The 21,033-nt window shown below is 50.3% G+C and overlaps 1 protein-coding gene across 1 annotated transcript; it reads right to left on the minus strand.

The window, feature by feature from the left end:
* Positions 1 to 1,499: 1,499 nt before the first annotated feature.
* ADRB3 (adrenoceptor beta 3) lies at positions 1,500 to 4,191 on the minus strand. Its single transcript, NM_001159757.1, is given in 2 exon segments — positions 1,500 to 2,070; positions 2,794 to 4,191. Coding segments are annotated over 2 exon segments (1,218 nt in total). The 5' UTR covers positions 3,990 to 4,191; the 3' UTR covers positions 1,500 to 2,048.
* Between the last annotated feature and the right edge of the window lie 16,842 nt (positions 4,192 to 21,033).

Consider the following 21,033-nt stretch of genomic DNA (forward strand, 5'->3'; position numbering starts at 1 on the left):
AGTTCAAGTGCTCCAGGCCCGTGCTACAGAGAGCAACCCACTCGACATCCAAGGGTATAAATCTCCCTCGGCCTGACACCTGACCGCAAGTTGCTGGAGAAATGACGGGAGCGGCTGGCTGCCTCCCCCCCTGTCAGACACAGTGGTGACAATTAGCAGACGGGGTCCACAGCTCCAGCGCAAGTCTAAACACTCCTGAGGAGGCTGATAGCTGGCACACGGGTGCGTATCGAGTAAGACTCAAGCCCTGTGAGCCCCTGGATGGCGTTCAAGGACAATTCTACAAACCAGAGCTCCCTCCCTCCCCCTAATCATTCTTCTCCCCCGCCTAGCACCCTGGCACTGACTGGACAACTTCCCTCAGCGATGTTGGGAAAATATCCAGAGATGGGAAGAGAGAGGAGGCCCTCTTACTTATGCTCAGGCTAAAGCGAGACTTCCTTCTCTGCTAAAGGTTCAACAGTTGAGTCCTTGCCAAGAAACCTTCCACACCTCAGACACCAGAGATCTCGTACTGCTCTGAGTGAAGAAGGAGAAAGTCATGTTTGGTATGCAAACATCCTAAGAAATAAAACCTGGACTTCTAGACAGAAGAAAGCAGCTAAGGCCAGGTCCAGTTCACAGGGAACACCCATATGTGGAAATCCACTGAGCTTATCCTCAGGGTCGATCAAAGTTTTATAACCCTGGAGCCCCTGAAGGTAGCCAATCCATTGTAAGCTGCTGTCACTCAGCTCGTTCAACTTTTAGTGATTTACTGGCTCTCCCGTAAATCAGCCTGGACAATGGTCTCTGCTCATGGAGTCTAAATAAGAACTCACAAAATGACCCAGGGGTTACCATAGAAATTTTCTTTCCCTAGGAAACTGCCTGATAAGATTCATAAAATTGGAATAAGGGGAGAAAAAATTATCAAGGAGCTCAAACTTATAACTCCAGTTTTAGTTCAAGAAGATAATACAGATTTCTGCTGCCCAGGAAAGGGAGTGGGAAGGCAGAGGTTAATAGAGGTTATGGAAAGGATAAGAAATGTCACAATATATTTATAACCCAAGAACATCTGCCCAACACAAACAATGGTCTGTGCCGCCCCACACACGTACAGCACCGGACAAAACTGGTTCCTGGTGGCAACGGGATGTTATGAATCCACCTCTGGTTTGTAGTGCAAGGCTCCATGTGCCCTGATCCCTGGCACAGCAAACCCCACCCTCCTGCGGACACTTCAGTGAATCCAAAGGCTCAAACTCTGTCTCCTTCACCCCAAAAGACTTTTCATTGTTTGTTTCGTGAGGATCAAGAAGAAAAGGACAAGGATTAGGCCTAATTTATTGCCTCTGTCACAGAGTCAGCTCTATGAAAGGAGTAAGTGGATTATGCAGAGAAAACAAAGGGAGAGAAAGAGGGCGACGGATACACTGCATTCAGTAACATTTATTCATTTGATTTCAAAAGGAAAAGGGACCCATTCTAATGGTTCACCTTCCCACGAAATCAGGAGCGCCCCCTCCCCACCCCAAACTCTGAAGTCCTGAAACTGCTGTGAGGTAGGTGTGTCTACAGTGAGGAGGCCACGGACAGAGGCCCAAACCGTGACCTTCCCCCTTCCTCTTCTCAGCCTGGGCCTCCAGCACCCCGGTGGGTTCCTCAGGGTCTGGGAGGCTGAAGGAACAGAATGAAGGTGCCCGCCTTGCCCCCGCGCACACAGCACCCGAGTGAGACAGGGGCGGGTGCGGGACTAAACGCAGCCCAGCTCCTGCCCGTGCACCTGGGAACGGGAAGCGAACGCGCGAGCTGCTGAGGTAGCGGTGAAGGTCAGGGCTGGGGTTTAGAAGACTTCTCTCAGAAAGAAAGAGAGCCGGCGAAAACCCACTTGGTAAGGATTTCCCCTCCCGAGTCAGTCCCCCCGCCTCCTCCCCAGGACCCAGTCGGCAGGCTGGGGAAGGGCAGAGTTTTCCAGCTGGGAAACTCCACGGGGCTCATTCTGAACCGATGCCGGCCAGAGGCTTTCCAAAGGTTCCGGATCAATGGAGCTGTTTCTTCAAGGCCTAAGAAAGTCCGCAGGAAGCCCTGAAAAAATGGAGATAACAGTACCTTGGGGTGAGGGGGCAAAGGGTGGGAACAGGGCGGAGGTGGGGGGTTGGTCAGAGACCTTGGAAGCTCCTCTGGGACCCACCGAGCCATAAAGCCCACCCCCAACTCCAACCCGACCCGCTTCCTACTGAGTAAGAATTCGCACTCACAGCTTCCTCAGCCCTGCTAGCCTTCATTCCGGAAGCGAATCCTCACCTTCGGGGCTATCAGACTTTCCAAAGAAACCAGAACTGAGCCCGAAGGCTTGGGGACTGGCGCGGGGATGGGGTGGGGCAGGGAATGGGGGGTTGCCCTCTAGTCTCGGCAAGTCAAAGCCAGCTCGCGTGATGGTAAGAATTTTGGGCAGAGAAAGAACTGAGCTAGCAAACTAAAGCTAGAGCTGACCGGTCGAGCCGGGGGCCCTCCGCACCGCGGCACCTCCGGGCGCACTGTTGCTCCTGGGCTGGAGAACCACCCGGCCGCCTCCTTTGCTTCCACCTTCCCCACTCCCCATCTCCGCCCGGGCAGGGTGGGTGGGAAACGGGAAAGGAAAGGGCTCTGGGTTCCACTTTGATTCCCTACTCTGTGCCCCCCTTGTCTTGATTGCAAAGACCCTTCCCAGCCCCATCTTCTCCTCCCGAACCCCGCACTCAAAAAAAAAAAAAAATTGACCAGCGGAGATACAGAAAGCTTCCTGATCCCTTCGCCTCTATTACCTACCCGTCGAGCGGTGAGGGCTGCCTGGGGCCAGCGGGGCTGGTCAGGACCGTGGGGGCGCCGGAGGGGGCTCGGGGCGGGGAGGCAGCGGCGAGGTGCTCCTCCGGCGGGCAACGACACAGCAGGCGGCGGAAGGCGCTCCGAAAGTCCGGGCTGCGGCAGTAGATGAGCGGGTTGAAGGCAGAATTGGCATAGCCCAGCCAGTTAAGGGCGAGGAAAGTGGGGCCGGACACCAGAGAGGGGCCCCCGAGGGCGCGCACCACGTTGACCACAAAGAAAGGCAACCAGCAGAGAGTGAAGGTTCCCATGATGAGCCCCAAGGTGCGCAGGGCGCGGTGTTCCCGCAGAGGCAGAAGGCGCGCCGGCCGCCGGCCGTAGGAGGGCACCCCCACAGGCGAGGCGTACGGCCCCGCCGGCCCAGGGGAGCCGGAGCGAGAAGGAGCCGGCGGAGACTCCTCTGGCGGGAAGCGACCCAGCTCCCGGCGCAGCAAGCGCAGCTGGCGCGTAGCCACCACGAAAACTCGCGCGTAGACGAAGAGCATCACCAGAAGCGGAAGATAGAAGGAGACCGAGGAGGAGAGCAGCGCGTAGGGCATGTTGGAGGCGAAGGTGCAGCAGCGCGGGTTGGAGTGGCAACGCTGCGCCTCGGCATCTGCCCCAACGCGCCACCATTTGCTCATGATGGGCGCAAACGACACCGCGGCGGACACGACCCACACCAGCACCACGGCTGCTCGGGCGCGGCGTTTGGTGACCAGTGCGCCGTAGCGCAGCGGGTTGGTCACGGCCAGGTAGCGGTCCACCGCCAGGGCGCACAGGGTTTCGATGCTGGCGGTCACACACAGCACGTCCACCGAGGTCCACAGCTCGCAACCGGTGACGCCCAGGGGCCAGTGGCCGGTCAGGGCCAACGTGGCCCCCGGGGGCACGACCAGAAGCCCCACCACGAGGTCGGCTGTGGCCAGCGAAGTCACGAACACGTTGGTCATGGTCTGGAGTCTCGGCGTCCGGGCGATGGCCACGATTACCAGCAGGTTGCCTCCCACGGTGGCCAGCACCGCTAGCGCCAACAGCGCCCCCGCCAGCGCCACCGCCCAGGGCACCCCTGGCAGCCCACTCGCGTTGGCAGTATTGGGTGCCAGGGTGGGGATATCTGGCCACGGGGTCAGAGAGCTGTTCCCGGGAGGCCACGGAGCCATCCCCGCGTCGCGCGTGGGGCGGGAAGGAATGAGGGGAAGGGTCTCCCAGCTCACCCTGCTCAGCGGCGGGGGCATCGGGGCGTGGGAGCGATTCCCCCGGCCTGAGCCATCTTCCCCAGTTGACCGGCGAGAACACACAGTCTCCGCGCCACCCCCACCCGTTGGGTGCCACCGCTGGGGAGGGGATGGGGGTGGGGGAGTGGCGGCCCTTAAAGGGGCAGCGGCCAATAGTCTCCACGCTGGGGCTCCGGAGGGGGAATCGAGCCGTGGGGACTGAAGCCAGATGGACGCCCGCCTTTCCTATTAGTCAAACCCCCAGTAAGATTCGTAAGAGTCAAGTCACGCCGTGTGTTTTCTGCTACGACGTGTCCCTCTCCTGCCGTGACAGCTGCCCGCTCTGATGGCACTGGCTTTCTGGAACTCTGTACCAATTTCCCGGGAAGGTCCGGGAGCATCGCTCGGGAAAGGAAGAGCCCCCGCCCCCTTACCGCTTTGGAGGGAAAGGTAACCCCCTGGAGGTAAAGGAAAGGACCCACAGCAGCCCCTCCTCCGCGCAGGCGTCCTCCGCTGAGACTCTGTAAGTCATAGAGGACACCGGCTTCTTCCGTCTTCTCCCAAGACTTCCTTCCATGAGATATGGCCCCTACCCTTCTATTCACTTACCTCCCCTGTCATTCTAGTCTTACTTTTCTTTCTCTTTCTCTCTCTCTCTTTTTTTTTTCCCCTTTTCAGCTACTGAAAAAAAAAAAAAAAAAAACCACTTCCATTTTCCAGGAGTCTTTATGATTGCCTGCTCATTTGAGTTTGGATTTGACCTCTGAACTGAGCCCAGGATGCTACGAGTTTCCATTTCTGTTTTCCCCACTCCATGTTGCCCCTTCCCCACACTTTCCACGGAGAAAACTTCTAGATGGACCCCTTCTCTTAAAACGCTTCTCTTGTAATGACTGTGCTGAAAATGAATGAATGGGGATTTCTCTGGTGGTACAGTGGATACCCTGGTAGCTCAGATGGTAAAGAATCTGCCTGCAATGTGGGAGTCCCAGGTTCGATATCTGGTTGGGGAAGATCCCCTGGAGAAGGAAATGGCAACCCATTCCAGTATTCTTGCCTGGAAAATCCCATGGACAGAGGAGCCTGGTGGGCTATAGTCCATCGGGTCACAAGGAGTTGGACACGACTGAGCGACTAACACACACAGTGGATAAGAATCTGCCTACTAATACAAGGTACACAAGTTTGATCACTGGTCCGGGTAGATTCCGCATGCAGGCGACTAAGGCCCTGGGCTGCAACTTTTGAGCCCACGCTTTGGAGTCCATGAGAGACAGCTAATGAGCCCCTGTGGTACAACAACTGAGCCCAAGTACTGCACCAGGCCACCACAGTGAGAAGCCTGTGCCCGACAAGGAGCAGTAGCTCATGCTCACCACCACTAGAGAAAGCCCGGCAGCAATGAAGACTCAGCACGGCCAAAAATAAACAGTGAAGGCGACTTCCTTGGTGGTCCAGTGGCTAAGACTCCACACTCCCAATGGAAGGGAGCCCGGGTTTGATCCCTGATCGGGAACTAGATCCCACCTGCCATGAGTGAGACCCAGGGAAGACATAAAAAGAACCAATGGCTTCCAGGTTGAGGCTTATCCACCATCACTCCCAGCTCTCCACAAATCTTCCGTCACCGTGGCAAAGTTTTCTCTACTTCCCTGAAGATTTTATTCATGAACTTTTAAAAATTAGAAGACATTGGGGTGAGGACTTCACACATTGCATCTCAGAGTATGTGGCTCCGCAGGCCTGGCACTTGAATGCCTGCTGGAGTCTCTTCTACAATGACATCAGAGGTTCCCCGCCCCTAAGAAGCCCAGGACCTCCTCCCCACCACCCCACCCCCGCCCCAGACCGAAGACTGGTTCTCAACCAAGCTCTGTCTCTAAGCCAGTTCCTCTCAAATTGGGTGTGGGGAGATGAAGCTGAAAAACACGCCCCTAGGTTAAAGTTGAAGGACAGGAAGATCTGATACCCTTATTAAGTCCTACCAGAACCTGATCCTCAGCCATCTTGCTTCCTCTCCCAAAACAATGGGAGAAAGAGGGGGAAATATCATGGAAAAAGCCTCCAGGGCCATGCCTTAGCAAGTCTCTTTTGAAGAGCTCTATATTTCAACAGTACCCTGTCGAGTCACTGGTCTCAGTAATCCCTCTGGGAGGCCCAGCCAGGGGCTGGGAGTTGGAGAGACTGGAGGCGAAGTGAAGACCTAAAATTATCCCCAAGGAAAAGGAACCCGTGTCATCTCCCAGGGACCCCGTGCTCACCCACGAGCAGGGCTGGTCAGTGGCTCCGAAGCAAATGCCTTCCGTGCCCAGGCTGTACCCCAGGCAGGCCCAGCCTCTCCCCTTCACCCCTCGCACCATCCTGCCAAGCAGTGCAGGTCCCACTTGGCCGGAGTCTTGACCGAGGCCTCTTGCTGACCGTCAGGGCAGTCCCTCCCAAGTCAGGTTTTGCAACACCCGAGTGTTGCCAGTTATCTCCAAGGGGTGTCAGAAGATTCTCAAAGAGTAACCTCTAAAACAAATCCCAGCCATTCAGCAAGGTTTGGGGTTTTGTTTTTTGTTTTCAGGACATCTGAGTTGGTTGGGGGGAAAGGAGAGGGGTGACAGGAAGTCAAGTCGCTTCAAAGGCTGCCATGGCTTGAGGGGTGACCTTGTTAATCTGAGGAAGTGTGTTCCAATGTTTATGTTTCAAGAAAGACAAGATTTCCCAAACCACATGCGTGTGCCTGCCTTTGAGGAATGATTAGGCCTATAACCAACGGAGATTGTGGGGAGAGGAATTCTGGCCCCTGTTTTGAAGGCTTTTAGGCGCCAGCAGACAGCAGTGCCCAGCACCTGGAGAGCTTTTCCTCTGCTCTGGCCCATCTCCCCAAGGTTATCAATCTGGCCGGCCCATCCCCAGCCCAGGCCACTGGCCTATCCCCCACCCTGGCCACCGTTCACCCCTGGCCTTGGGGCCCCCGAAGGGAGGAGTCCATCTTTCATCCCTTGGGTCTCTTCTTCTTGTGCTTCTGTGTTTCTTCATTTTATGTTTTGAACCCATAATGCATTCACATTATTCAACCATCAAAATACACAAAATCATTTACTAGAAAATTGCCTTCACCTCAGTTTTCAACTCCCTAATAGTAGCCACCATTAGTCTCCTGTTTATCTTTCTGCTAATATTTTACGTAAGGTCAATAACAAATATATATGCCGTTGTCTTTTATTTTCCTTTCTTTTCAACCCAAATAGTAGTAAAATTTACCCACTGTCCTGAACCTTGCTTACCTTAACAATAGATATCCGTGATTCTTCCATACCAGTGCACAAAAGCCTCCCATTTTCAGTATTCCATTGTGGGGATATACCATAATCTACGAAACCAAACAGCTACCGATAGACATCTCACTGACTTCCAGTCGTTCCTAATAGATGATGTTGCAGCACATCGCTTGTAATCATGTCATTTCACACACGTGTAAGTATATTTGTAGAATAAATTCCTGTAGAATCACTGTATCATGCAGTATACACATTTGCAAATTTAAAAGATACAGCCAAATTTCTCTCTCCAGGCGATGGACTCATTTACCCTCATGCCAGTGTTTCTGATGGCCTGCCAAGGGTGGGAGGCAAGTGACCCACTGCCGGGAAGTCATCCTAATTGCTGGCCACAGGGGAGTTAAGCTGCCCAGTCTATAGGGGTCATCCAACTGTGGACAAAAGTATGCATTGCCCAGTGAGAGTTTACCCTGGCCCTGGGCCCCCAGATGACCTTTGTCCTGTGCCCTTGGAGGCAGACTGGGAATGTGGGCCTCTGAAGCTACTGAGTTCAGGCCGCTGCTGTTTCTGTACTGGGGGCTCCGAGGATGCAACAGGTCATCCTATTGTGTCAGGGGCCAGTTGTGTGATGGCCTGTGATTTGGAGAACTCGGTCAGCAGAAGCAGAAGAGGCAGCCGCCGCCTTGCTCTGTGGGCAGAAATTCTAATAGCAGGACGTGCTCTCCTGCACTTGTTGATTGTAGCTCGTGGTTGATCCCCTGAGCACCACTGCTGGGTCCGAGTACGTGTGTGTCTGTGCGCGTGTTTGTAGGAGCCTAGCTCAGGAGGCTGAGCCTTGAGCTTTGTCCAAGGCTACCTGTGTTCAAGCTTTCCCCCTCTGTCCTGTCTTTCTTCAAACATCATGTGTAGGTGTGACTTCTGAACAGCTGACTTTCTAATCTTTGCTTCTCCTTCAGTCACAATCAGTCCAGGAGGGTAGGATGATGGTGGCACCAAAGAAGAGCTAAAAGTTAGGGTCTGAAAGATCCAATCCAACACCAACATTGGAAAGAATGAAAAAGTTGAGATCTGGGGGACTTCCCTGGTGCTTCAGCAGTGAAGAGTCTGGGGACGAGGGTTTGCTCCCTGGTTGGGGAACTAAGATCCCGCATGTCACAGGGCATGGCCAAAAACTAAAGAAAAAGAAAAAGCTGAAGTCCAAAGGGGAAACTGAGGCTGGATCGAGATCACACAGGAAAGGTTCACTCGGGCATCCTAGGGTCAGGAGGGTGAGGGAGGGAGAGAGCAGGTGAGGGTGCCCACCAACCCCCAGATCCTGTAGTCACCCTGGAGACTGGCTGACTTCGGTGCAGCCCACTTCTTTGACTGGCCAAGGAGGCAACCAGGAAGAAGGCAGATCCACTGTGCTGCTTAGATCCGTGGTTTCTTCCATCCCTCTCCCTGAGAGGGAAAGCTCGAACAAGGCAAGAGCCTGCCTGGTACTCAAGCCACACATTCTCTGGCCTCTCTCTCACATCAACCCAAAGGTAGCCCGTGCTTGGAAGGACAGGGAGCAAAACAAGAGGATGGCTTCTTCCCCAAACAGAAAACCCATGCCTCAAGTATCAGACCCTCCAATTAAGACAGAGCCTGGAGCTTTCTTTCCCATCTGGGAAGAGGAAGGAAGCTGAGCCTCACAAAGGCTCTGGGGTGGCCAAAGCCCATCAGGAAAGACCCCTTTCTGGGGGTGGTCAAGGTCCAGGTGCCAGCGGAGAGGCTATGGCAAGGGAAAAATGTTTCTTGTTTTTCATAGGGAAATACCACTTTTTTTTCTCAATCCCAAGGGGAGAGAAGGCATTTTGCTGCAACAGGAGGAGAAAGAGGAGGAAGAGGAGACTGCCTCGGGGCTGCCATGCGGACTCTGCTGGTGGGGGTAGGGCAGCCCGGGGCTCACTGGGCACTTTTCTCTCTGCCAGTCCCCACAGGGCCGCCTGATGCAAAGAACCAACTCATTGGAAAAGACCCTAATGCTGGGAAAGATTGAAGGCGGGAGGAGAAGGGGACGACAGGGGATGAGATGGTTGGATGGCATGACTGACGTGAGGGACATGAGTTTGAGTAGGCTCCAGGAGTTGGTGATGGACAGAGAAGCCTGGCGGGTATAGCGCATGGGGTCACAAAGAGTCAGACATGACTGAGCGACTGAACCGATACAAAGGTGATCAGGACCAGTCCAAGCTCCTGGCAGGAACTCCTATCCCATAGAGAAAGTTGGGGTTCCCTTCGTTCGACGGAAGCAGCACTACCAGTGTTTGGCCGGCAGTTTTGGACACAGATATCAGTTAGGGCAGCTTTGTCCCGTGGTGGAGAAGGGAAAGAAAGCAAGGAACAGCATCCCTTGGGGAAACCAAGGTGATACCGCTGAGGACAGCCTGCTGTACCTCAGCTCCCCCCTCCCCCACAGCAGACAAGTTCTTCCTGCACTGCTGGAAAGACAAAGGCATTTAACTCTTTCCTCCCAATCCTGGCCACACCTCCTGCCTCCCAGTGCCTGAGTCTGCCCCACACCCTCACCCCCCGCCCCCAGGGTTCCTGGGCTCCTGTGAAAATGCTGCTTCCTGGATGCTCTGCGGGAGGTGGGCAGCAGAAGGAGGCTGGGGTGATCCTGTCTCCTTTACAAATTGCGCTGTTGGGATTTAGCAGGAGACTGTCCTGGGGTCACAAAGGAAATGACCAGCCTGGTTATCTTTTCTGGCCTTGCTGGCAGCTTGTTCCACCTTCTCCACTGGACAAGGTTTGGGAGCTGAGGGCAGGGAAGTGGAGGTGCAGGGCGGGCTGGAGACTGGGGCCAGCCGTTAGCATTGACCTCTGCTTCCTGGAATCTGGGTTGCTCCCTGGCTCCTGGAAGGAGATAAAAGTGTTAATCCAGGGTGCTGGAGGGTGCAGAAGAAGAATGGGTGAGGAAAGGGTGGAAATGGGAGCTGGTGGCATTCTGACAAACTGGGGTAAGGCTGGTCATCCCCCCTCCCTCCCCCAAGCAGGAAGATAGCTTTGTCTCTAGGGGCACAGTCTCTCTGCCAGCCTAAAGGAAAGAGGACCTAGAAGGGGTGGGGGACAGGGAGGCAAGAAGGAAAAGAATGTAAACAGTGCTGGGAATGTCAGCTCTCTCCTGGGGGCGGGAGCTGTGGAAGACAGCCCTGGATTTCTAAAGAGCATCCATCTTTCCTTTTGGCTAAAAAGCATCTTCCTTTCCCCCTGCCAAGGTTCAGGGCTCCTCCAGGAGAGAGGATCACCCCAGCTTCCTTAGGTACTCCAGCCTCCCATGAAGCAGCATTTTCACAGGAGCCCAGGAACCCTTGCGGGGCAGACTCAGGCACAGGGAGGCAGGAAGTGTGGCCAGGACTGGGAGGAGAGTTAAATGCCTTCCTCCTTCCAGTAGTGGGGAAGAACCTTTTCGTGTCCTGTTCCAAATGGTGCCACAGACACTCAAGGCTCAGGGCGTCCATGGCTCGCTCTCAAAGCCCGATCAGAACCACAGAATAAATACCGAAGAAATGACATGATCAAGGAAAAGAGTCCTTGCTACCTTACACTGTGGGCTTCCTCCAATTCTTCATCCCGAAGAAGGAGGAGCTAGCGAATCCATCAGGATCTATTTCACATTGTGCCGAGGTCGGGGTCGGGGCCTAGGAACAAGAGGGATCCATCAGTTCTTGGGAACCAGCTGGAGAAAGGCTCACATTCTTTGCATAGCCATCCACACGTGAAGGCAGGCGGCGCTGATATACACAGTCAGCAAAGCAGAAGCTCAGATGGAAGAGCACGCACACACAGGCACACACACAGACAGGCACAAGTGTAACACACACATACACACACCTGCAAATAGGCACGCCCCATTGTGAGTCCTGCAATGCTGGAGATGTGAACACACAATCCACAGAAACTCAATCAGACGTGCACCCTCCTGGCCTGCAGTGAGTCACTGCATCCGTATTTTTGGTCACGTGCGTCCAGCCTAGGTCCACCCGCCCATGGGTGCACCGAAGCCCAGAGCCCGTGCTCCACGTGTGCACGCTCCAGCTGATGAGCTGGGAATGAAACAGCAAACATCAAGGCTGCAAAAAACTTCAGCCCCACGCAGAAGCAGAACCAGGTCAGAGGCCGGCACGCCAACAGCATTGTCCCTACTCATCTCTCCGGAGTGGTGCTAATGGCATAGAACGCCAGGTCCCCAGTCTGTCGTGGGAAAGTCTTTCCAAAGCATGGAGGGCAGAGCAGCCTAAATTAAACCCAGCACCAGCCCAGCTTGCTCAGAGGGGACAAGTCCCAGACTGACCAACTGTCTGCTTTGCCTTGTCATTCATCCCAGGGAAACTGCTCAGGCCTGTCCTTTTTTTGGAAGATGATGGCTGAGAAAGTATGCCTGTGCAATGGCGCCCATTACTCATTCATCAGTCAACACCTACTATATACAGCCCTGGACTGGGCCCCCAGGAGAGATGCTGGGAGACCCCGAGAGGTATCAGACACGGTGGCCGCCTTCACACAGAGTCCATTCTAAAAGGCGGGGCTTAAATACCAGAAAATAAGTGTGACTTGACAAGGACAGGGGAAGGGCAGTGAGCACTGGGGTTTGCTGGATTCTGAGAGAGAAGAAATCACTTCCAGATGATGGTGATTAGAAAGGAACTTGGTGAAGACGGGAATTGGAGTTGAGTGTGAACAAGTGATTAGGACTTGGAAAGGCAAAGAAGAGGGACAATGGTGTCCCATATGTAGGACTGATACAAGCAAGACAGGAGAGGTTCAGACTGGTGGCTTCTCCGAGCGGCCGTGCGTGCCTCGTTTCACACGGCAGGCACCCTGAGAAAGGGCCCCACGGGCATTTATTCATCATTCTCAGCCTCACTCCCAAGTGCCTTCATTCCTTCACTCCTAGTTACACTCACAGAATTGATGTTCATTACATTTGGGCTCTTGTTTTAAATGTGACAAAAGGTAATATCTTCCAACTGAAAAGGTTTCTCTTTCCCAAGGCCAGAAGTCCCACCAAGGTGTTCCTTGAACACTCTTTCCCCAACTGACTTGCTCTTAGCAACCTGGTCCACCATCATCTCCTCCCAGGGTAACTCTCTCACCTGATTCACCAGCCTAGGAAGAGGGCGGGAAGCCCCGCTCTGGACATTCCCAAGGAGTCTCCCCCCAGCACAACTCCTGAGAACTTGTAGCACCCTGGGAAGAACAAAGCATCAAGAAATGTTGTTAGAGGGCGTTCCCTGGTGGTCCAGTGATTAAGAATCCGCCTGCCAATGCAGGCAACTGGGGTCCGAAACTTGGTGAGGAATTTAAGATCCCACATCCCCTGGCATGCAGCAACTAAGCCTGTGGGTCACAGCTACTAAGTCCACACTCTAGGGCCCATGAACCATAACTACTGAGCCCCGGAACCACAACTACTGAAGCCCGAGCACCCCTCTGCTGCTGCTGCTGAGTCGGTTCAGTCATGTCCTAGAGCCGTGCAAAAGGAGAAGCTGCTGCAATGAGGAGCTTGCAACCTGCAGCTGGAGAGTAGCTCCCAAGCTCCACAACCACTGCAGGCGGCAATGAAGACTCGGTGCAGGCAAAACTAAAAAGAGGGAGAAAAAGGAAGAAAGAAATGTTGTTAGAACCATTGTCAGGCCTGCTGCTTTAAGGATAGTACAGCATGAGGATTCGAGAGAGAAAGATGCCCTCCTCCAAGGGAAAAAAATTCTCCTGAAAATCCCATCACTGTAAATGTATGCTTTTGACTGATGGTCTTACTTCTTTATTAAAATGAAAGGACCCCAAAAGAGAAAGTCTCTTGGTCGATTATACCTTAGGGCGATTGATTTTATAAGCTCCCCCAACCCAGAGAAGTTTGCCCAATGGGTAGAGCACGTTAGGAACCCTAGATGCTCTTGGGGGAAATGGCAGGAATTTTTCTCTGTACAGCCCAGTCCCAAGTGTGGGCAGTGTTTGAGGGACTGAGCCCCTTGATAAGGGAGAGCTATGGTCCCTCTGAGCAACTTGTGTGGATGATGTCTCATGCGCTAAGCATAACCAGTAAGACTCTATGGACTGGATCAGGATTCTTTCATAAAAATTTGAGACAAGGGTCATTTTTGGTAAAATAAGGGAGAGGAACTAAGGGATAGGTGACCTGAAATCTACTGACCGGTCATAACAGTGATTACATGTTAAATTAAAATAATAGACCTCTACAGAGTCCACTGTGAGGTGTTTTGATGTGTTCTGTGTTCTTTAAAACATCCGCATCCCCCAATGAAATCATTTCCCCCCTATTCTAGTAAGTGGCAAATTTCTTCTGCCAGGTTTTCCAGCCAAAACTCTTGGTCCCATCCCGGACCTCTATCTTTCTCTCTTTCTCTCTTAAACTCTATACACAGGAGGCATCAACAAACACTGTTTTACTTCGTAACATATTTATAGTCTGTTCACTTTAAATTTATTATTTATTGCTAGGAGGGAAGGATTTGTGGGTGAGCGGAGGGTGGGTGATAGAAGGTATAGTCTGAAAGTACAGAGACAAATACAGATGAGTTTTTTTAGCGAATTTAAGTGTGGTTGGCGGAATTCCTTGGCGGTCCAATGGTTAGGACTCTGCTCTTTCACTGCAAAGGGCCTGAGTTCAACCCTTGGTCAGGGAACTAAGATCCCATAAGCCAATGCAAGGTAAAAAAAAAAAAAATCAATACACAAAAATCTGTTGTATTCCTGTATATTACCACTGATCAATCCTTCCCAAAAATTGAAAAAAAAAATTCCATCTCTAATAGCATCAAAAAGAATAAAATACTTAGGAATAAATTTAACCAAAGAGACAAAAGACATGTATAAAACATTGCTGAAAGAAAACCCTAAATAAATGGAAAAATGTCCCATGCTCCTGAATTGGAAGACAATATTATTAAGATGATGATACAACTGTATAGCACAGAGAATTCTACTCAATATTGTGTAATGACCTATATGGGAAAAGAGTCTAAAAAGAGTGTATATATGTATACGTATAACTGATTCGTTTTGCCGCACACGGGAAACTAACACAATATTGGAAATCAACTATACTCCAATTAAAAAATAACAATAAGAGAAACTTTAAAAAGCTGATGATACAACCCCGAACAATATGCAAATTCAGTGCAATCCGTATCAAAATTCCAGTGGTGTTTTTCGCAGAGATAGAAAACCTCATCTTAAAATGAAAATAAAATCCTTTGTATGAATTTTTTTTGCAATCTCAACGGGCTGCAAATAGCAAAAAAACAACCTTGAGAAAGAAGAACAAAGTTAGAGGACTCATTCTCGATTTCAAAACTTACTACGAAGCCACAGTAATGAAAACAGCATGGTGCCTGGTATAAGGATAAATGTATAGATCAAGGATTTATCAAATTGAGAAGTCAGAAATAAACCCTAACATAGTCAACTGATTGTCAAAAAGGTATTCAATAGTCATTCAATAGGAAAAAATTCTCTTTAACGAATGGTGCTGGGAAAACTAGATATCCACGTGCAAAAGCATGAAGCTGGACCCTTACTTTACACCTTTAAAATCAAACAGAGACCAGACTTGAAAGTTCAATCCCTAAGCAGACAAAACCAGTTTTTTAGCTTATTTTGAAAGACAAGACTTACTTGCCCTGGATCACTTCTTGCTTATGCCTCTGAAAATCACAAGTGAAACTTAAAGTCTTCCCAGAATTCATATGAAGTAACCATTCCCTGGAATCAAGATTGCCGGGAGAAATATCACTAACCTCAGATATGCAGATGACACCACCCTTATGACAGAAAGTGAAGAACTAAAAAGCCTCTTGATGAAAGTGAAAGTGGAGAGTGAAAAAGTTGGCTTAAAGCTCAACATTCAGAAAACGAAGATCATGGCATCTGGTCCCATCACTCCATGGGAAATAGATGGGGAAACAGTGGAAACAGTGTCAGATTTTATTTTGGGGGGCTCCAAAATCACCGCAGATGGTAACTGCAGCCATGAATTAAAAGACACTTACTCCTTGGAAGAAAAGTTATGACCAACCTAGATAGCATATTCAAAACCAGAGACATTATTTTGCCAACAAAGGTCCATCTAGTCAAGGCTATGGTTTTCCAGTGGTCATGTATGGATGTGAGAGTTGGACTGTGAAGAAAGCTGAGTGCCAAAGAATTGGTGCATTTGAACTGTGGTGTTGGAGAAGACTCTTGAGAGTCCCTTGGACTGCAAGGAGATCCAACCAATCCATTCTGAAGGAGATCAGCCCTGGGATTTCTTTGGAAGGACTGATGCTAAAGCTGAAACTCCAGTACTCTGGCCACCTCATGCGAAGAGCTGACTCATTGGAAAAGACTCTGATGCTGAGAGGGATTGTGGGCAGGAGGAGAAGGGGATGACAGAGGATGAGATGGTTGGATGGCATCACTGACTCGACGGACGTGAGTCAGAGTGAACTCTGGGAGTTGGCGATGGACAGGGAGGCCTGGTGAGCTGCGATTCATGGGGTCGCAAAGAGTTGGACACGACTGAGTGACTGAACTGAACTGAACTGAACCATTCCCTATCATTTAAGGAAACTCTATAACCAAGCACTGTGAAGAATAAACAGTCACTGCCTCCCTACTGTATAAACTGCCATACAATAACATATCTCTGCCCCTCATTCCATGCTATATTTGAATGCTCCCAGTTCAAAAACCCTCTTTTTCTGATGTGTGCACAATAAACTTTTATTAATTATTGCCTTTGTGATTCACTGTTTTCACTTCTGCTATTTCTGAACTTTGGACACACTATAAAGAAAAATTAACTAAAAATGGATCGAAGATCTAAATTTAAGATATAAAACTACAAAATTTGCAAGAAAATATAGGGGAAACTCTTTGTGACCTAGATTTGGCAACAATTTCCTAAATATGACACCAAAAACACAGGCCTCAAATGGAAAAGTAGATAAGTTGAACTTCATTAACATTAAACACTTTTGTACATCAAAAAACACTATTGAGAAAAGGAAGTGACAGTCTTCAGGATGGGAGAAATATTTGTAAATCATATCTAGTAAGAGTTTAATACCCTGAACATATTTTGTAAAACTCCTGCAACTCAACAACAAAAGATAAACAACCCAGTTTTAAAATGGGCAAAGGACCTGAATAGATGTTTGTCTGAAGAAGATATACAAATAGCCAGTAAGCACAGCCAGAGACAACATCATAAGTCATCTGCTGCTGCTGCCAAGTCACTTCAGTTGTGTCCGACTCTGTGTGACCCCATAGACGGCAGCCCACCAGGCTCCCCCGTCCCTGAGATTCTCCAGGCAAGAACACTGGAGTAGGTTGCCATTTCCTTCTCCAAAGCGTGAAAGTGAAGTTGCTCAGTCGTATCCGACTCTTAGCAACCCCATGGACTGCAGCCCACTAGGCTCCTCTGTCCATGGGATTTTCCAGGCAAGAGTACTGGAGTGGGGTGCCATTGCCTCTCCACATAAGTCATCAGTAACATGCAATGAGATATGACTTCACACCTATTAGAATGGTTATACTTTTTAAAGCGGAAAATAACAAGTGTCGGACAAGATATGGAGAAATTGGAATCCTTCTGCATTTCTGGTGGGGATGTAAAATGGTCCAGCAGCAGTCCTCAGAAAGTTAAACATAGAGCTGCCATATGACCAGCAATTCCTCTCTTAGATATACATCCAGAAGAATCGAAAACAGGGACTCAAACAGATATTTGCACACCAATGTTAATCGCAGCACTATTCATACTAGCCAACAGGTGTAAACAACTCCAGTGTCCATCAATAGATGGACATCAATGGATAAACAAAGCTTGGTATATCCATTCAATGGAATACTACTCAGCCTTAAAAACGAATGACGTTCTGATACAGGCTGAAACCTGGATGAAACTTAAAAACATCATCCAAGCAAAATAAGCCAAAAACAAAAGGACAAATATGGTAAGATTTCACTTATGTGAAGTATCTAAAATAGGTAGATTCATAGAAACAGAAGTTAGATTAGAAATTACCAGGGTAAGGGAAAGGAAGAGTTGTCCCTTATGGGTACAGAATTTCTGTTGGGGATGATGAAAAAATTTTTAGAAATAGTGGCGATGATTGCATACCATTGAGAATGTAATCAGTGCCACTGAATTGCACATCTAAAAGTGGTTAATGTGGTAAATTTTATTTATAGATGTTTTAAGACCGTAAAGATATCTTTTAAAATTTAGTAAGAAATACAAGACAATCTAAGAAATTTGAACACTGACAGCATGTATGATAGCACTGAGTTATTGTTGACTTTTTAAAGAACACCTATGTTATTGTTGTGTTTTTAAGATAAGAAGCCCTTCTCCTTTGGTAACAGAGACTATATAATTACAGAGGAAATGGTAGGATGGCTAGGAGAGAGCTTTACAATCATCCAGTGGGTGAAAAAGCGGGGCATTGACCATTCCGGAAGCTGGGTGATGGGAACACGGGAGGGGAAACACTATTCTCTTTACTTTTGTGTGTGTTTGAAACAAGACAAAAAGTTAAGAAGACCCCAGTTATTGCGTTGTTACAATTGAGCTTAAAAGGAAAAGGTTTTTGTTAATTCCAGCCCAGCAGCTTTATGTGGGAATGGCTATGATGTCGGTGGTACAGGAGAGCCGCCTGGCTCCTCTGGGCTGGGCAGATAGAAGGCGGGATCCCAGGAAAAACAGGGAAAGGGCCAGGACCCTACACCATCGGTGAAATACCGACTTCCTGCCAGCTTTACTACTTTGACAGAAGGCACACCCACCCAGCTCCTCTCCCCCTACCCCTGGGGGCTGGCTGCAAAAGTTTGTTTCACTATCACTTCTAAAGATGACCTGTTTACTGCACCCTACACTCACCTTCCTTGTAAACTAAGTGGGGAGGCTTACACACCATGGAAAGCTCAGGACGATTTCCAGTTCATTGGGTTTTTAATATTTTCTGTATGCCAGGCACTTTGCTATGTGCTTAGGAAACTAAAAGACAGTTAAGATGTGCTTTGTGGAAAAAAGATAGGAAAAAAAAAGGGTGCTTTCTACCCTTCAAGGGGCTTACAGTCCAGGACATCAAAAAACTTATCCTTAAGTTAAAAAAAATAATGTTATGTATGAATCCTCTCTCTTGGAACCAGGACTCCGAGAGGCCCACGTCTGAACAATCTATCTGGAGTCTTCAAGGCAGGCAGCCTTGCCCCACGTCTGTCACAGCAGACTAGCGTGAGTCCAGCCTTAGGAATGCAAGTCCAATGGGCCGTTCTGTTTTCTTGCTTGCTTCCAAATCCCCTCTTTCCTGTCTGCTCCCTTCCCCACCATGTCCCCAGTGTCGTAAGCACATTTTGTAAAAATAGAGTGAGAAACAGAAAGCTCCTCTGTGACAACCCCGCAGCCTGTCCCCACCACTTCCCCAATTTCACGCCGGCAGACGATGGTGTCCAAGCTCTGTCCTGCTGGGGAGGTCATCCCCAGGGACCGCTCCCCTCTTGGTTCCCTGTCGGTTCCCAGAGGTGGAGGAGGCCTGAGGGCAGAAAGGGAGCACGGGATCTAGGTGTGATCTGGCCGGTCCTCCTCTGGAGGCCTGTGTGAGTGGGAAGGTGGAAGGGAGCCACCTGCAACGTCAGCAACTGCCCAGACGTGGACAGACGGGGAGCCTTTTCTGGGGGCCTCTGGCTAAGAGGCCGAACTTGTAGGGAGTGTGGAAGGGACCAGAAGCACAGCCCAGGGATCTAGGAGGGCCACGAGGGGCAAGAGGCATGAAAAACACACGCAGAGGGAAGATTTCTGATAAAGGCAGCTGCTCAGCCCCCACGGTGTGCTGGGCTCTGGGTACAAGCACGTCCACCCAGGTCTTCTTGACCCATTATGCATCACTTAGGGCTCATTTCTTACTTGACTTTCTTTGCTTGGTTTGGCTTACTCTCCACTCACATGCCTGGACTCACATCTCCCTGCCCACACCCTCCCCCTGCCGGCTCCCCCCCACAGATGAGAAAGTGATTTCAGTGCCATGATACCATTTAAGACCAAAGGCAGGAGCCCCAAGAGCCAGCAAGCCATTCCAGGATGCTCTGATAGGAGTGAGGAATTCCTGGGCTTGAAGGCAACAGGAAGTGCACACAGACGCCATCTGTGGTCACCAGGGAAACACGACAGGGCCGGAGCAGGGGTGTCTTTCCAGCCACCTTTAGCATCTCTCTCTCAGGGTCGCTCAGTCTGTGTCCTACTCTTTGTGACCCCATGGATTACAGCCCTCCAGGCTCCTCTGTCCGTGGAATTCTCCAGGTAAGAATACTGGAGTGGGTTGCCATTCTCTTCTCCAGGGTATCTTCTGAACCCAGGGATCGAACCCTGGTCTCCTGCATTGCAAGCAGATTCTTTACCGTCTGAGCCCCCAGGGAAGCCCTCTAGCATCTGGAATCCTCTTTCCAGGCTACAGGAAGGGCAGTCCCTCCAAAGTCACCCTGCCAGGCCCTCCGCCACCTCCTCAATATAAAAATGAAATGCTGGACTCCCCTGGTGATCCAGTTATTAAGAATTTGTCTGCCAATGCAGGGGACGTGGGTTCCATCCCTGATCTAGGAAGATGGCATGGGCCTTGGAGCAACGAAGCCCATGCGCCACAACTACTGACCCTGTGCTTTAGGGCCCACGAGCCGCAGCAAGAGAAGCCACCGCAGTGAGAACCCCAAGCTCTACAACGACGAGCAATGAAGATCCAGCACGGCCAGAAAAATAAAAAGTAGAGATTCTGCCTCTTCCAAGTGCTTCCAGCCTGGAAACCAAAGAGTCACAGGCTCCTGCTTTTCACTGCACTGTTCCCATTTCCCCTGGCCCCAACCCAAGCCCTCCAACCCCGCCCCCCAACCCCACCCATGAGCCGCTGAATACCGGAAGAGGAACTGCCAACCGAATGGACAGCCTGGTGGCCCCAAGGGTTCCAAAGCAGAGCCTGGCAGAGGCCGGAGGAAGACTCTCCTGACGTCGTCGGTTTTCAGGAGACCTCCGGCGCTTCCTGCCCTGCTCTGGGTAATGGGATCAGCAGCTGGTGCCGGGAGGGGATGAAGCCTCGGAGATCATGAGCTGTGATTTTGGATTCCTGATGCACCCTGGGGTCAAGGTGCTGGGTGGGGGCCAGGAGGCCCTGAGAAGAGTAAGATGAGAATAATCATCTCAGTCTGTTCTGGCTGCGAAACAACTGAACGCCCACTAGGTTCAGAATACCTTCCTGGGTCTGGTGAGAAAAGCAAAAAGGCAGAAGCCATAATAATGCCCTCACCAAGCTCTGTGTATTGCAGATTATTGAATACATAGCTGAGAAATAGGAATGCTCACCAACTCCCATATTAATGAAGGGAAAATAATTTCATACAGTACAAGTAGAGTTTATACGCAGGGGCCAGTGAAGTATAGGAGCTAATCCAAGAAGACTGTTTGGAGGAGATGCTATCTCTACTTTCAGGAAAGAGCTGGTCAGGGTTTGATCCTTCCTTTATTTCATCCTGGTCTCATACAATATCTTATATAGGGTAGAGTAATTCCTCACAGTTTATTCTTTTTTTTTTTAAGATTCCTTTAGTCATTCTAGGGCTTGTGCTTCTTCATGTAAATATTAGAATATGCTTATCTATGTCTACAGAATATCTTGTTGGGATTTTGATAGGAATTACATTAAACCTAT

This window comes from Ovis aries, chromosome 26 (genome assembly GCF_016772045.2).
Source record: "Ovis aries strain OAR_USU_Benz2616 breed Rambouillet chromosome 26, ARS-UI_Ramb_v3.0, whole genome shotgun sequence".
In the NCBI taxonomy this organism is placed as follows: Eukaryota; Metazoa; Chordata; class Mammalia; order Artiodactyla; family Bovidae; genus Ovis; species Ovis aries.